The sequence below is a fragment of the Simochromis diagramma genome, unplaced genomic scaffold (assembly GCF_900408965.1).
Source record: "Simochromis diagramma unplaced genomic scaffold, fSimDia1.1 OVJJ01000107.1, whole genome shotgun sequence".
Classification (NCBI taxonomy): Eukaryota; Metazoa; Chordata; class Actinopteri; order Cichliformes; family Cichlidae; genus Simochromis; species Simochromis diagramma.
In genome coordinates this window covers 9435490-9452498 of record NW_024387209.1, presented here as the reverse complement: position 1 = coordinate 9452498, position 17009 = coordinate 9435490, and the positions used below count along the sequence as shown (strand labels likewise).

General features: G+C 40.6%; 1 protein-coding gene across 6 annotated transcripts in view; it reads left to right on the top strand.

The window, feature by feature from the left end:
• The window catches only part of mgat5 (alpha-1,6-mannosylglycoprotein 6-beta-N-acetylglucosaminyltransferase), a 107614-nt gene that overhangs the window by 12032 nt on the left and 78573 nt on the right, over positions 1-17009 (top strand). For 3 of the 6 annotated variants that reach the window (XR_005698813.1, XM_040051596.1, XM_040051598.1), the window contains exons 2-3: positions 6831-7297; positions 14812-14976. Coding sequence is in view for 5 of the 6 variants with exons in the window: in XM_040051596.1 (XP_039907530.1) it covers positions 7057-7297; positions 14812-14976 (406 nt within the window). In the remaining variant the exon portion in view is untranslated. Of the gene's footprint in view, positions 1-2401; positions 2407-4381; positions 4388-6830; positions 7298-14811; positions 14977-17009 lie in introns of those variants that run through there. The other 3 variants (XM_040051597.1, XM_040051599.1, XM_040051600.1) reach the window with 2 other exon arrangements.

Sequence of the window (17009 nt, the reverse complement as noted above, 5' to 3'; positions counted from 1 at the left end):
CCAGAGATGATTGACAATGATGAGATATCATTTTTTTTACTCTTAATCCCTGTGACTTTACAGAGAATGCAGGGAAAATAAACCTCCTGGCCATGATTGCACCAGGCTAGACTGATAGCACTGATTGTAAGCAATTGTATTTGATACTGCTATGACCTAGAGCAACCATAAGGGCTTTGGTTAATCAGAACAGACATTTGTAAGAGCTGGACAGGCTATACATGATGAAGGTACTTAATCGCAGATAGCGCCACTAGTGGTGACTCCAAAGTTGACACAGTTTCATATTTTGTAACTGAGTGTGTCTTCAGTTTGCTGAGTCTGTTTTATACTGTAGCTACCACATGAAATTTTACATTCATAATGTAGTTTTTAAAGGGAAATTAAATTCTGTCTGTCATTTTTTGTTTTTAAACTAAAACGATGCAAGCAGCAACCTCTGGGGCTAAAAAATCATCTCATAGATGTTAATAACTGTAGGACCACGTGTATCCCCATTCAACTTCCATGTTAAAGTTCCCGATTTTAACCATGTGAATCATTTAACATGTGCACAGACTACTATAAAAATATTTCTAATTTCTATTTGCAGTTAATACTTTTCTCATTCTTTTGGATACTTGTAAGGTTTAAGTTCGGGGCCATTGAAGCAGGGTTATTATAGTGAACTAAAACAAAAAGATTTTCTGAAAAGCTGAAACAAGAAAAAAACATTCTGAAAATGAACTGTAACTAAATTGAATTAAGACAAATATTGAAAATGAATCCCAAAATACAATTGAATAACAAAATGCTAAACTATAACAACTCTGGTTTGAAGTGTGTCCAAGATACATGCAGTCCAGGTTCTATTCCTCTGTTACTTAGCACTTGCTGTATATGCACATTACTAATTAAGCTTGCTAACATTAGCTGGGAACTGCCGAGCATCTCTAAATATGGCCATGGCCTCAAAAAAACATGACAGTTGACATAATGCTAACATTGAAACTTCAAGATCCGGAGTTTTGAAACCACTGGGTAAGGTAACAGTGGCTACACCTATCTTTTATTTACGGTTTTTACTCTGACAGTAAAACACACACACACACACACCCTTAAGACGTCTCCCTCAAAGAAAAACCTCATGGTCTGTGTTTGCCAGTGTTTATTGTTGTTTTTGTTTTTGTTGATCACTGTCTTTTTTTAGATTATAATCTTTCCTCACAACTTGAATTTCAGCAGTGGCCTTAAGGCTATTGGACAGAATTCAATGCATGCCTTCAAATGTAGTTGGAAAATCCCCTGCATATTTACAGCATTCTAATTGTTTTTATAACAGTTGCACTACTGTGGAATTGGGGAAGAAGTGCTGCACACACAGACTGAATACTGACCTGGACAGCATTTGATGCATAGCTAGACTCGTTTCAAACATATTTAAAGTATGTAAATGTGGCTCTGATGAAGAACACTTTCTGGGGGAAAGATGCCAAACAGCAGTTCCAGTTGATGTTAACACTGTTAATCTTCAGACAGAAAGCAGAAACCTTATCAAGTAAGGGGACAGAAATGATAAAACACAATCTATATTTATGTTTGCCTAATGCGTAAAAGGTCCTGGGTTTGAGACTGGGAGGAAATACTCCTCCCTCAAGGGAGCGGCCAAAAAAGGCCTCTTTCTATCGTGGGAAATCCTATTTTTATGGAAATGTGAGTTTTAGTCCTCATCCTTTTAACACAAAGTTTTAATTCCAGCTAGACAACTAGAAGTTTGCCTTGGATGCTTGTTTTCTGCCATCGGCACCATCATACTCTTAGCTGTTACAGTTCACCCTCTCTGTCGATGTGAAACTTGCTGCTATTGTTGCAGCTATGCAGAAATGCCACCACAGAAACTGCATTTGAAAGTCTAATATCAGTGCAGTGCAGGTCTACCTGGAGCACATAGGGTTAATCCACACTGCTTTAAGCTCAACAGCTGAAGCTTAAATTTCACTGCTTTTGTCCCAGTAGGATAAAGAACTTTGCCACTGCTCTGGGAGGACACTGATTTCTGTCAGAACTGAATGATTCAGTTGTTTTTATCTTTACCGTCGCCTCTTGAACCTTCAGAGTTTGATGCACTGCCATTTCTTCCAACAATGAAATGGCCATTCAGCAGGTAGTTATGTCATCATCTCAAGTTGCCACGGATCATATTTTCTGCTACCGTAGCCGGCTGTCATCACACAGAGTTTCAGTGGGCTGTTGCTGGTGAGAGCCAGGGGGCTCCCTGCCAGACTAATTAAGATCCTGAATTAGAAACCAGAAGGCAACTGAGAGGCAATATATGCACCACTGGGGGCTGAATGGTTGCATTGCTCCTTTCTCTAGGGATCACAGGACATCAGAAAGCCTCCTAACAAAGGGGTTATGGATTTCAGAGTTAAATAAGATGGATAGATGCAGGAAATCAGGTCAGACAAGAGAGCTGGCACCAACTGGGACTATGTGTGTTTTCAGAAACCGAAGCGGTTGAGTCAGTGTTCTGTGTAGGTTTTGGCTCGTGCATCTTACAGCGATGTACCACGGGGTTGTCTGAGCAGCGTTCCTTTCTGATAAACAGCCCCAGAGCTTCCCATGCTTGTCAGCGCCCAACTAGAGAGCACTGCCAGCCTTTTTTCGTGCCCTCCTCCAACAGAGTCCTGAGCAGCGAGAGACATCCGATGTTATCAGCACTGCAGATTTGCCAGCGCTGCTGCCAAAGGCTTGTCTTATGAATTCACAGTGAAGTACCGAGATTTTTCTTTCTTGCCTTTTTTTTATTGTCGTTCCCGTTATGCACACATCACAAAGCAAATTGGACTAGTAAATGTCCGAAAGACAGAATACAGAATTGGCTTAATTTCTGACAATGTCATATTTGTACAAATGTATAAAACCATTTCTGTGCACGCAAAAAGCAAAAACAGGCCTTCGTCCTAAATGACTGAACATTTATGGTGTGTCATAACCTGCAGTGAGATTCCAGCCCTGCTGGAAGCTGCTCGCAGCTGTCTCTGACCTATTTATGAAGCTGATGGATGGAAGGTGAAAAGAGCCTTTGTGTGGCTGCCTTTTGTGTTTCTTGGGAAGGTGTTGATGATTTCCTTTCAGAACTTAATTGCTGGCGTATCCATCTTTGCTGTGCTTTAGATCCAGGACAAATATTCCTCTGTAAATGTTCAACAAATTCAGTAATTCTGATATAGGCAGGAGCATGTGGTGTTGTAGTTGAGAGTATTGGGGTTTTTCAAAGTGTTGCATTCATGCAAGCGGCTGTGGTTTTGACCTGGTTAGAGCTGCTTTAAAAGGGTCTAAGAAAGACGCAGTTCAGAAGCAAGGCTGCAGAAATCCTCTCCTCACACTTACCCTCGTTTACAGCAGCAGCGGCTGAATGCAGATGACAACACATCTTTTTTCTTTTGGCTTGATTGCGTGCTGTAAAGTTTTTTTTTTTTTTTTTTTTTTTGTTTGGGTTTTTTTTTATGTTTTTGTTGCTGTGGCATAATGCTTAAAGCCTGAGGCATTTATTTAGCTAAGCAGAAATTGCCTAGAGGTCGTCAGTTAATACTTGTTGAACTATTTAACAGCTCCAAAAAGTGCTGCAGGGCAGCCTCATTTTACATTATGGGCAAAAGCTTGATGGTTAAAGCCAAATTTGCTGATAATGGCGCAGTTATGTTTAGCTAGCTGTAAAGCCAGGGAGTGCAGCAAATTAGAGTTGAATGTTTATGCTGATTAGCCTGGTGAGGGTTTCTCTACAAGAAGCTGATCGCACGGCAGAGAACAGAACAATGCGTTATAATCAGAAAAGGGATGTTTGTTTCGGTTTCATTCATGTGGTCAGGCATGCACGCAAATGCTGGTTAATAAGATATCTGGTAGCTGCTTGTTTACAGCACACACAGGCACCAGCATAGATTAATATTAATGATGTGTGTTTCTGATAAACGTTATTTCCTGTTGCTGTAAATAATAATCGGGGTATTCAATACTCTCATCAAGTATATTCTGCTAAGATTAGCGCGGGAGTTGCAGGTTAAAGGTGACCTGTTATTCTTGTTATGGCTCCATTCTGTTATCTTTTCTTTAACATAACTCAGCATATGGCTTCGGTGTAGAGCTATTCAATATAACGATATATATCGGATGACGATATGAAAACGTCTATCGTTTCATCTTACGCTTTCGTTTGTTTCATGGTGTCGCAAAATAAACTGTTCACGGCAATATTTTTTCATGGTTTTCATGGTCACTGTAGTGGCTATATTAATTTCTTAAAGTTCTCCCTTTCTCTTATATTTAAAATATCTACACTACGGACGGTCAAGTGACTGTTTTTATGCATTGTCGTTAGCAAGAACGACGGTAAAACCAGCGTGTGGTTCCGTCATCCGCTTGTTTATTTTCCACATAAACCTTTCACAATAAAGCTGAAGATCCTGTTGAGATTTTTTAAAATAAACTGAGATGATGACAAACAGAAAGACCAGTCAAAACAAATCCAGGACCTTATTCCTAAACGAGGGGCTCCCTCTGTAGCATGGACATGGTTTGGTTATGAAAAGTCTGACACGGACCAGAAGATTGTACAATGGAAATTATGCAGGAAACTGGACTCCATATCAGACTCAAACACAGCAAACCTGTTCTACCACATACACAAGAATCACGTGAAAGAGTGTGGAGAGAGTTTATGGATGAGAAGCAAAGAAGAGTCGTCAGGTGCTCCAAATAAACCTTAGACTCGAACGTTGAAACAGGCTTTTCCCAGCATCACGCCGCGTAATAAATAATCGCAAAGAAAATGGCAGCCATTACAACTTGCATCTTAAAATGTATAGTTTCAAGCATCGCTCAAAACTAGACTCCAGGTACACGACACCCAGCTGAAAACACTTCACGCAAGTCGAGTTGCCCGAGATTCACAGATTTGACAGAAAATGTAAACTTTTTGTGATATATATCATTGTCGGGGTGATAAATGTCTTATATCGGGATAACAGTCTTGTAACCTGCTTAGCTCGGAGGTTCCATGCGATTTAAATCTCACAAAATGAGCGATACTACAAGCACAGCAGAAGGGCGGTTTGATGCAAGAAGCATATACAGGCTGCTGACTGGACAGATTACATGTGCTATGTGCAAACCTGCATTCCAGCTATTCATCAAGGTACGATGCCACATGTGTACAACTTCTGCTGACTGGATTTCAGTGATGGGCTTTTGATATTCTTCATCGGGCATGCTCTAAAAACTTAAAACGAGAAGAAATACTTCTAAAAACTCTCTTTTCCTGTGACTTGAAAAGATTCAAAGTCTGTGTCCCCCAAACTCAGGTGTGAATTTATTCTGAATAGTAGACTTTTTTCTTTCTTTCTTTTTTTTTTTTTTAAACGAATATCAACAACTGAGCTTAAAAAAAAAAGTGTAGTTCATTTAGTACAGCACCACAAACAGCTGCTGAAAAGGCAAGACTGTCTCAGACTGTTGGAAGTTGTAGACAATTATTAAACAACTGGTTGATTAATAATTTAAATGTTAGTGAAACCCAGGCCCCGTATTAACTGATGAATTAATTGTAGCTCAGCTTGTCTCGCCTTACTGTGTTTACCTGTACGCCTCAAGCTCGCGTTTGAGTCTGAGCCCCTCTCTAAACGTGTTGCGAACATGAGAGTGCAATGACAAAAAGTGAAAGGGATTAAAATTCTGTTTGTGTTCTCACCTGTCAGCGAGGAAGATAAATTGTAAGCTATTCAAATGTTTTTATTTCAGGGACAGTATACACCCTTTTGCATAAACATTCACACAGCAACATCAGTCACACACGATACTATCTGGATTAAACAAGTCTGCTTCTGTTTCAAGAGTCGCAGAAGCATTAAAGTCATTTCTTTTTCGTCTTTTTTCCTTTTTTTTCTGTTGTTTTTTTTTTTTTACTAGTCAACTTTGGTGTGTTACCATGCGACACGTAAATGAGCCTCCACACACTGAGCACAGCAGCTGGGTGTGCTCCGGCTCCGTTGTGTGTGGCCTACTGCAGTTAGAAACAGGTTGATCTTCTCAAACTAATAGTGGAGGAGAAGTACGCTTCACTAACATTAAGCACCTCCACCCAGTTACTCATTTTCAAGAATTTGTTCAACTAAATTGCATGCCTTAAACTTCATAGTTACCTCAAAACTCCAGGACGTTACTGAAACAACTGAAGCGGTCTGTTACTTGAATCAACTACAAATATTTAACTGAATATGAGTTGCGGTGCACAAAAAACAAATGTTGTGTTGTTGCATCATTTTTCACTAAGTTTTTAACTTTAACAAATAACAGGACATTGGCCCTCTTCTCGTTTTCATCTCCACAGTTTTGCTCATTATCTGCTTTAATCTTTTCGCTGCTAATACCGAGGCTCATACTGAGGCTGCTGGCTCTGAGCTCGGGATAGGTTTAGCTACCACTTTAGCTACTTTGCCTTTGTTGGCTTTTTTAAAATCTTCATGTTTATCTGGGTGAGGGTGATTGAAGTAGTTTTGTTGTTTACTTTGGTAAACTTTGCATCTTCACTTACAGTGAAGTATTTCCATGCTAGTTACATATGGGCATGTGACTGAGTGTGTGTATGTTGTGCATGCTTGTAATAGGACCCCACCTCAGTTTACTGTAAGTTATATCTCAAACTGCCAAACCTCTCTTGGTTATCAGTGTTTTAAAATAATCATGGTCATGTGGGATTGGGGTAGGGAAGGCAACTCCCTTGTTATCTGAGTTTAGCAAAGCAACTACCTAACTCCTGATCTCTCCTTCCTCTCTGTTTGTGTTTTCTGCAGCAGGTTGGACTCTGCCCCCTGAGATGTTACTGAGCGGTGAGGATGGATCAAAGAAGGAAATCATGACGGTGACGAGCTGCATGCCACCCTCCAAAAACTGCCGGAGTCGCTCCAACTGACACAGATATGCCTCGCCTGCCCTCCTGATTCCTCTTGCCCAACTCTTTATCTTTCCCCCTGTCCAGTCAAAGTCAGTCCAGCTCTTCCAAGTCTCTGTCCTGTCAGCATGGCTACACCTTTCCTGTGGAAACTGTCCTCTCAGAAGCTGGGCTTCTTCCTGGTCAGCTTCGGCTTCATCTGGGGCATGATGCTGCTGCATTTCACCATCCAGCAGCGAGCCAGCCACGAGAACAGTGCCGTGCTGCGTCAGCAGATCCTCGACCTTAGCAAGCGCTACATCAAAGCACTGGCTGAGGAGAACCAAAGTGTCATGGATGGTCCGTATGTTGGAACCATGACGGCTTACGGTGAGTAGTCGACTCGCTAACATGGCTGCTCTGATTTTAGCAAACAAGAGTAATCTTTCTACCTTTACTACAGAATCTTTGTCGCCAAATGTGCAAGGCCAGGATGCATATCTCAATCAGTCACAAAATAGTTTGACACATGCTTCCAGAGCTGAACATTTCTGGGACATACCTGACAGTGCATGTCATCAATCAGTCCAGTGATTTGCAAGTAGTCTGGGGCACTTAGTGCTCACAAGTGGTGGGCCTGTACTTGGCATCATACACACCCTTATCAAAGCAGCTTCCTTGCTTAGACCACAGAGTATTTGCAGAAGTGCAAATGCATATGAAGCAGATCTTTTCCTGGTGCGTGGTATGTAAGAGCTGAAGAAAATCATTTGACCTGATTCTCTTGATAGTGCCCCCCTCTCCATCTTACTGATATCGCTCTCCAGGTTTAAGGTTGGGTATGGTTGGTTATTTTAGTGCTGTAAATGTGTCACTTTAAGTGTAAAAGGCCAGATACATGTATATGTTTAGGTGTGAAGCATAGCAAAATTCAAGACTGTTATTTTAGGCTGTTGGCCTCTGTTTCCACATCTTCTTTAAATTGGATGGAATAGTTCCACTTGTCTGCATCCTGAACAGGTGCAGCATCGGCTCTATTTTTTAAAAAAAATGTTCGGGAGCTTTAACGTCAATACGGCTGCATTGGAGCATAATACTGTAATAGCACAGGTCCAGAAGAGCCATCAATAAGTTATTCATGCCATTAATAGACCTGTATGGCTCAATGGGAGGCTTCATTAGAAACCTGAGATTGGAATTGATTGTTCTCTAATGCCCAGAGAAACAACAGGATACAGTAGAGCTCCTGGAGATTAGGAACGTGAAGAAGGAGCCAGAGCGAGAAGAGAAACAAGTGCGCTGGTAGCATAGGGTGTCAAATTTCTGCTTCCCCCCCTTTTCTGACACGCATTAAACTGCTTTTGTTTATTTCAAAGTGCATGCAGAATGTGGAAAAAATTCAGGTCCCTACGCAAAACGTCTTCCTTTCCAAATTACTGCCAGTAATCAGGCTCTGCTTAAAACATTTAACTCAGCAGTGTCATCTGAGCTGCTTGGAGGAAATAAACTTCAACATCTGCATTATTATATTAAGTCATTATTATTGCTTGTTTGTGCTGCTTTCATTGCCCAGACTTGAAGTACATTTGCATGGGACCTATCCTCCTGTAAACTCTGTGATTTGTTTGGGGTAAAGTGGTCTGAGCCCCATCCATAGATTTATTTGTAATACATCAGCCTGTCGTTCCAGGGAACAGATTCCTGTCCAGTTTGTTTTGTTCCCTTATATGATCGATTGATTTTCACACTGCTGTAGCAGTCTGCTGACCGGCGTCCAATATCCCATCACAGTCCATTTCAAGTCCTTGATTAGATAGCCGAGCACTGGGATCCTCTGTGCTTCCTGTGTTTGGCTTGATACAATTCGTAATGAGTTTACTGGGAAACAGCGTTTCCTCCTTTACCACCCATAAATGACCCATGCCATCTTAATGCATGTGGTTTTAATACTGTAACTCCTGAAAGCTGATTTGGGCCACTTAGTTGCTTTTAATGGTCAGGATAATTTTAAGAAACCCACATGTTGAAAAGCATCTAATCAGTGAGTCCAAGCCTTTATGTACACAGCCAGTCGCTGAAAGATTTCAGGTATTTGTTTCTCTCTGCGGGTGTTTAAAAACATCTTCAGGGTTATATTTAGATTTTTAAAAATCCTGTGCTACTATATGAACTGAATTCATCAACAGGTAAAAGTGTATTTTTAGGAAGATTGAATTAGTGGGGGAGTACTTAGAACCACTCGTAGCTGATTTCCCACATAGCAAGAAAGTCCTGGGTTCACATCATCAGCCGGCTGGGGCCTTTCTGTGTGGAGATGTTCTTCGTGTGACTGCATGGGTTCTCTGTGGGTACTCCAGGTTCATCCCACAGTCCAAAAACATGCTTGTTAGATTAATTGGTGATTCTAAATTGGCCATAGGTGTGACTGTAAGCATGAATGATTGTGTGTGTCTCTGGATTGGCCTTGCATTGAACTGGCAGCTTGTTTAGGATGTAAAATACGTTTCACTGTATGAAAGCTGTGTTAGACTCAGCACCCTGTAACCTTAAATTGAATAAGTGAATGAGAAAGTGGATTTATGAATTACATTTGAAATATATGGTTCTGATTGGTAGAAATCCCTTTAGTACAAGTATATTGAATTCCCTGTTTTGCTTCCTAACTATAATTTCTTTCAAGCTCATTTCTTCAAGCAACTTTAAAGTGGACATTGTGTTCCTGCTTTATTAAGTCTTCTGTTTTAGTTTTCAGTGTGTAAAATGTTTCAATTATATTTCAGTAGACTGCAGTCAACTGGCTTCGGTTATCGTACATCTCACAATTCAAGTGCATAACCCTAGCTACAGTGGCTGCTACAGGACAAACATGTTTTAGTTATCCAAGAGAGATCAAAAACATTATAAACATGTCATACTCCATAGCACCAGCTGGCGTGTTTCTGCTGCTGTTTGGCCTGGATCTGTCCCAGAGTCAGTCCACTGTTTACCTCAGGTGTCAATGCCAAGTGAGAATCGTCCAGCTTTATTTACTATGGAAGAAGCTTTAAAACTTAATGAAAGGAGTCTGATACAAGTTGAAAAGTTAGACAAGCTCACTTCTGAGTTATGACACTGATACTCAAGTGAGTTGTTAAGGATATGCTGAACTGTCAGTAGCGCTGCTGTTTTCTTTCAACTCATTCAATGTTTCAATTCAACGGCTTGGACAGTCTCGGTTGTTGTGTCCTTGGGCAAGACACTTCACCCGTTGCCTACTGGTGGTGGTCAGAGGGCCGGGTGGCGCCAGTGTCCGGCAGCCTTGCCTCTGTCAGTGCGCCACAGGGCAGCTGTGGCTACAATGTAGCTTGCCATCACCAGTGTGTGAATGTGTGGATGACTGAACATGTAAAGCACTTTGGGGTCCTTAGGGACTAAGTAAAGCGCTATACAAATACAGGCCATTTACCATTTTATTTACCATTTATGATCATGCTAGTAGAAAATGTTAGGTCACTGCAAGTGCAGTGAAAGCTTCCCATCAAGTGAACATAACGTTATGAGGGATTGAGCAGCTGACAGGGAAAGCAGAGTTTTTCAGTCATGTCATCTCACTTGACCAGCCAGCGTCAGTTTTAAACCTGAATAAAAAGGCTGTTAGAAATGAATATGATTGGATATGAGCTTTACTCTTCCGCCTTTCCAAAACTGATCCATGGAACTGGTTGGAACGATCTGCTGTTACCATGTAGCTATCAAGCTATTGTGGATTTCTATTGTGGATTTCTTTCATTGTTGGGAAACATATAAAGCTCTTGTGCTCTGTGCTTGGCCCGGCAGCCTCGGTATGTTGCTTTTCTAATCATCTTCGTCCTCTCCAGGATGGTAGGTCACCATGTGCCTCCCTGCTCTTTGCTACAGTCAGTCAGATGGAGCCCACTGCCTGGCTGGATTGAGCTTTTGGTTGTGGATGATAGGAAAGAACAGGGGTTGCTGATAAATGCTTTGGGCTTGTGTTTCTGTGTAATCACTTCTTTTTAATATGTCTGTGAAGGTTCTCAGTCCTCCAGGTCATCACTTCACTTCTTTTTAATGCTCACGAGCCTAATGAAATGTCCCAGGTGATTGTGTAACCACATCATTGCCTAGTTTGACACTATTGTTTATAACAGAATGAATTTCACTATGTTTATTGCTGCAGGGTTTGTTTTTGCAAGTGCATCACCGTAATAAGAAGGATGGAGGCCGGCAGAAATGTTTCCCTAGGTGTGCCATTACTCATCCAGCTTACCTGGCAGCACATTTAATGCACACAACGACAGGTCAAAGCATTATTCACAGCAACACACAGCCTAATGAAGGTTTTTGAATCACAATCTCACATTTAATTATAGTGAAGCCTCACGTTTAACTATAGTAATTATAGTGACAGATATTACTTCCTCACTTGATAAATACTCCTATCGATGCTACTCTCCACATTTTACTATAAAATAAAGACATGATGGTGGTTATAGTCACTGATGTTTTTCATTTCCTACTAAGCAGATGTGCTGGTGTTTATTAATGTTCCTCCAGGGTCAAGGGCTGGGATAATCCCCCTAAAGTTCTCAAAGTATTGCAATTTAACTTTCTCAGCTCATGCTATGATCCAACTCGCTAGTGCTGTGATCGAGATTCCTCAGAAATCGGATGTCGTAACCTTTAGTGCATTCCAGAAAATGTCCAAAAAACCCAAACAAACTGAATTTGTTATGGTTCTTACCTGCAGGTGTTGTTGCTCAACAGAGAGGGTATAGCTACTGCCTCTTCCAAATCTAATGATATATGGAAAGTGGCAATTTTTATGCATAGAGTCTGATTACATAGTCCACCGGCTTGGTGTAAGCTGGGGCTGTTGGTTTTCTGGAAAAAAACCAAAACAAAACCAAAAAACAAAGGATAAGATCATTTGAATACGCTTTAAAAAAGGAATGTTAACTGTATCCTAACTTCATCAAAACAGTCTCATCTTGACTCGAGGTTGAAACAGTTGCTTTAACAGTTTGGCAAATCCCATCAGCATCAGACCTAAAGCAGCCAACTACACTGCACTGATTCAAATTTAGTTTAAAGTCAGATTTGTATATGTGTCAGGGTTTTTACAGAGCATCTAACCTTTCACAGGCGGAATATCACATTGAGCTCCATTTTTCATTAAATACAGTAAAGTGAGCACAAACCTTTGAACATTTTGCCCTGTCAGCCATGACAGTAGAGCACAGAGAAACATGGCAACATCAAGAATAATCCCTCGACCCTAAGTGTCATTACCAGTGAAACTTAGGAATTTTAAAATGTCAGCTATGTTGGTATCGCATATATTAACATTGCATAAATATCAATAGCTGTACCCTTTTGTCTAGGTGCCTGTGTGTGCCTATTTAATACTGGTCCCAGTACTCATGCTTAATGGTAATAAACACAATTGGTAAATTACCCTACTGGCTTGCTCAGGTAAGTCTGGTGTAACTGGAGTGACCATGGACAGTGTTTGGACTCTTGTTGTGAGGAACATTTAACATATGGACACTATAACTTCATACATCTGTCACATAAGCTAGAAGTTTCTATCTTTTGCTCTCCTATTAGAAAGACGTACCAAATGAAATTTTAAACAAGTCTAATGAATCTCTGTGTTATTCGGCCTGAAGTCAGAAGGCACAGGCCTCTGTTTCTGGGGTGAATATATTATGTTCGGCCCAATAGCTTGGCATGGCAAAGCTTTCCGTTTGGGTTCTTCCTGGTGTCACCGAGCTGCTCTCTGTACATCTGCTCCTCCCAGCATACCTCGGCTCGTCCAAATCAGACAAATGCTCTGGCCTTTCCCTTCACACGAAACATACTGGTGGTGCTGTGCCAGGCCTCGTTGTCCTATTGCCAATCTGTCTGACGTGATGAAAAATGGCATGTTAAATGCATCATGGCGCGGGAAAAAGTGGTGTTTACATGTGACAGACAAGCAGCAATTACCATCTTCTGAGTAAAGCAACCCTGAGTCATTTTGGATTAGTTCAGTAGATATTTAAGCCAATATACAAATAATATAACTGGCTATGGCTTTTAAGAGTATCTCAGACCTTTTCTCTCAATGAAAATTAGCAGGCGTAGGCGTTTTCTCTCTGTTAACTACATAACATGACATTTAAACTGTCGCCAATATTCATTTGTGTTCCTGATGTTGCTGCATTTAAGTTATCTTTATGTAACCTCTCTTAGCTTTGCTGGCTAATATAAATAACAACTGTTGGCTGTAGCTTCAATGCTATCATTGTTTGCATAGCTGTGTAATGGCCTTTGGCTCCATTGGTAGTCATTAGCATAACCTTTTTGAGTGGATGTATTCATAGAAGCGGACTTGTGTCTGTTACCTATGTACCCTTGCTTTTCAATGGTAGGGGATACTCTGTGCTCTGAGTAGCATTTCCAGCAGCTTTACACAACTTAACATTTCTCTGTAAATGCCAGTGCATTTGTTACAGGTTAAAGTATCAAGACAAGTACCTTGATAAATGGGTCCAAAAATACAGTATTTAAGCATTGTGACTGTGCAAATATAATCTAAATATGGCCTCATCTATCTGGCTACTGGTCAGGAACGTTCCTACATGTTCTGCATTTTGCCATGGTTGTGTTTTATGAAAGTAAATTTTAAAAAGATTTATGTGGAAATGCAAAGACCCTCACAAAACTGGAGGAACAGGAAGTCATTTGCAAAGACTCGGGTGCTCCCCATTAATATTTAAATGAGCTGGAAGCTGGTCCCTGAAGCCTCAAGAATGTGTTGTTGTAGGACCTGAGCTTGTCATTGAAGCTGAAGCTATTTATTGTCAGAGATAGCTGAGCAATTTTCCTCAGTCAGTTCCATGTGGGGACTTTTACAGAAAGGCAAGCACTACTTGCCTTGCTTGTCCTGACTGAATACCACTGCTCATACTACAGATGGCAGCTTTAATGGCACGTTTGTGTCGATTTCTAAAGAAATATCACAATTGACCAACCATATTTGAGCTGGTTTTTGCTGCAAACGAATAAACAGTGTTTGGAGTATGTGGAGAGCAAAAGAAAGAGAATGTAATCTTGAAACTACTATCCTTTCCGTTTTGTGGTAATTAAGCCGTAAAACATTGAACTTAACATGATACAGAAACACAAGGAAACAAAGAATGCTGGGTCAAAATGACCCAGGACCATGATACTTAAGCTGGAGACCCCAAATTTAAAACAAAAGCGTTAGGACTTTAGTCAAAATCCTTCTAGGAGCAACTTGTGCCACTTGGTGACTATCTCACACTCAGATGGCAGCTGGCGGTAGTAGTCCTTGTTCTGCTTCGTTGAGCTCCATGAAGCTACACGTGAACCACCTTGCACCAGAGCAGAAGAAGTACTACCATCTCACAGTGTTGCTAGCTACAGTCCAAAGTTACAGCTTCTCTTTCTCATTCCACAAGAGCACTGAGCAAATATCATATTTTATGGATTGAGTAAGTGAAAAAAAATCAAAGATACACTTGCCTACGTCTATCCCGTAGTACCAGTATGCCTGCCACTACACAGCTGAAACCTCAACTGTGCAGTTGTACCATTAAAGTAACTGGTTTTCTGGAAACAGGGGCAAGATACGTGCCAACTTTGGTTTTATAAAATTCTCAGAAATTTCTAGCCTGGTTTTTATTCCTCTCCCTTAAAATGTTTGCTTTAGTCACACAACACTTTCAGCTTTTAGAAGAAATCCCCCATTGATGCCATTCCCACCACTGTTTAGATTAAAGGTTGATTTTGACAACTTAAGCTCTTTGACAACTTAAGCACTCTACTCCAACTCATGGACCTGACACACCGCTTTTTTTTGCTGGAGAGAAATAAAATTTAACATTCTCATTTTGCAGACCTGAAGAAGACTCTCGCAGTCCTGCTGGATAACATCATGATGAGGCTGGGCAAGCTAGAGTCCAAGGTGGAGAACATCTACAATGGCACAGGGCCCAACCTGAGCAACGGCACCAGCACTATTACGCCCAGTGCTCCAAACTCAGAGAAAGTAAACGTGGCAGGTATGTGCGGCAGTCTTCTTTCACTTTGGAATAGAGTGTTTGTGTGCATGCTGTGCCAAGGTGGGGGGCAGTCTAAAGGATTTATTTTGTATTTGTATTTGTAAATGTTATCAGTACAATCTTAGAATCAGACACCTTCCTGGCTCCAGTGGTCATTGATCCTGTGCCACTTAGAAAGACTATAAATGTCTCTGTGCACTCATCCTTTTAGAAGTGTTTGATACATACACAGTACTGAGAAATGGGAATAAGCTGATTGTGGCTGTAGAAAATTTCTTTAAAACTACTCTAGTCAATATCTTTCCTGCGGCATGCAGCTAGCTAAACTTTCCCAGTATTGCCACTGCACTTGATGGGTCCAGACCGCATCCTTGGACTTGATTCAAATAAGGCCTGTGTTCACGCTGCATGACCCTTTTATTAGTTTTCATTGATTTTCCTGCCAGCTTTCAGATGATGAATTCCGCCCAGCTGAGAGAATGAGGTGTTGGTTTTTCTGAGACCCCTCTGAGGGACTTGCTCTCAGTTGTTTGCGCAGCATTAAACAGTAGGAATGTGTAGCTGCACAGCGAAGCAGTATGTGCAGAATTGGATTAGACTGATTGAGATGTTCAAAGAAACACTGGCATTAGTGTAATTCTAATGAGAACTGCTGTGCTGTGCTGCCACCATCATTTTGGAAGTGCTGATGAGGCCTTTGTGAATTTGTTATTTCACATGACAAAGGACGGTAAGAATACGACAAAATTATGTAGAGTTGAATGAAAGTGTGAGTGTTTGTGATGAAAATACCTGTCAAGGATATAAAAAGGCCACTCACTCTTATAGCAGTAAATTCAAAGAGATACAGTGTAGAACATTTGAAAGGCAACACCGAGTAAATTACATGACCAAAGTGTGTGAAATGAATGTATATTGTTTTCAGAGCTGCCCAAGGAAATTAAGTTCTAGTCATATATACGGGCAGGGCAGTTTCTATTAGAAAATTGAAGCCGTTGAAGTTTCCTCCAGGGAAGAGAACATAGATCACCTGCCCACAGATCTAAAAGAAAAGGCAGCATCGCATTAAAAATCTTATGGCTGAGTAACTAAACAGATTAATTGTTTTTTATTTTGTTTAAAAACTGTTATTTCATCTTCTTTTTCTGGTTTTTGCTTTAACTATATTCTATAACTATATATGTAACCACCCTGCACAGGCCTGTGGTGAGCCGCGGTAAACCTTGGATGCATCATTTTGAAACAAATGCAAATTAAAAAAAAGAAAATGTGATAATGAAAAAACAGTAATCAATATAGTAACGGTTCCAGACGGTGTCCGACTTTCAGAATTGCTCAGTAAAAAAAACAAACCCTCACTTTCTCTTCCTGTTTCTGTGATATTCAAAGCCTGTTTTGCAGTCGTTCTAATGCCACATCCTTTCACCTACCTTGGTTTGTTTGCCTGGCACTAAAGCAATTTTCTGCTCTTCTTTAGCATCTTTGGAAGGTTGCCTTTGACTGTACCTCTATGAGTTCTCTGCTCTTTCACTAATAGAAACGTTTGTACAGTGAAATGACTCAAAATGATGTGATCAAAAGCCAGAGTACTCTGGGCTTTAAAAAAAAAAAGACAGGGATCGTTTTAAAAGAAGCTGTTATAATTGTTAGTGAAGCCGAAATGTTTGACTCATCGGTTGATTTAGTTGATAGTTGATATTCAGTCGATCAAGATTGTCAAGTTAGTGTTATGCATTGAATCGTCTGGACATCTTTCAGTTTCTTGACGACGTTTCACCTCTGATCAGAGAAGCTTCTTCAGTTCTGAAGCTTCTTGGATGAGATGTGAAAGATGTCCAGATGCTTTTCTTTCCAAGCTCCTTAGACCAGGAGTCATATTGTTTCTCATTCGGGAGCTGTTTTCAGTAAGCGTATTAAAACCATTGTGCATATTCTTTCTCATGTTCAAAATAACAACAGTGTTTTTTTGTTGTTGTTGTTTTACTTGGGGTAACAATACTGCAGTCTGTTTGGGGTTGCATAAGGTTCTGATC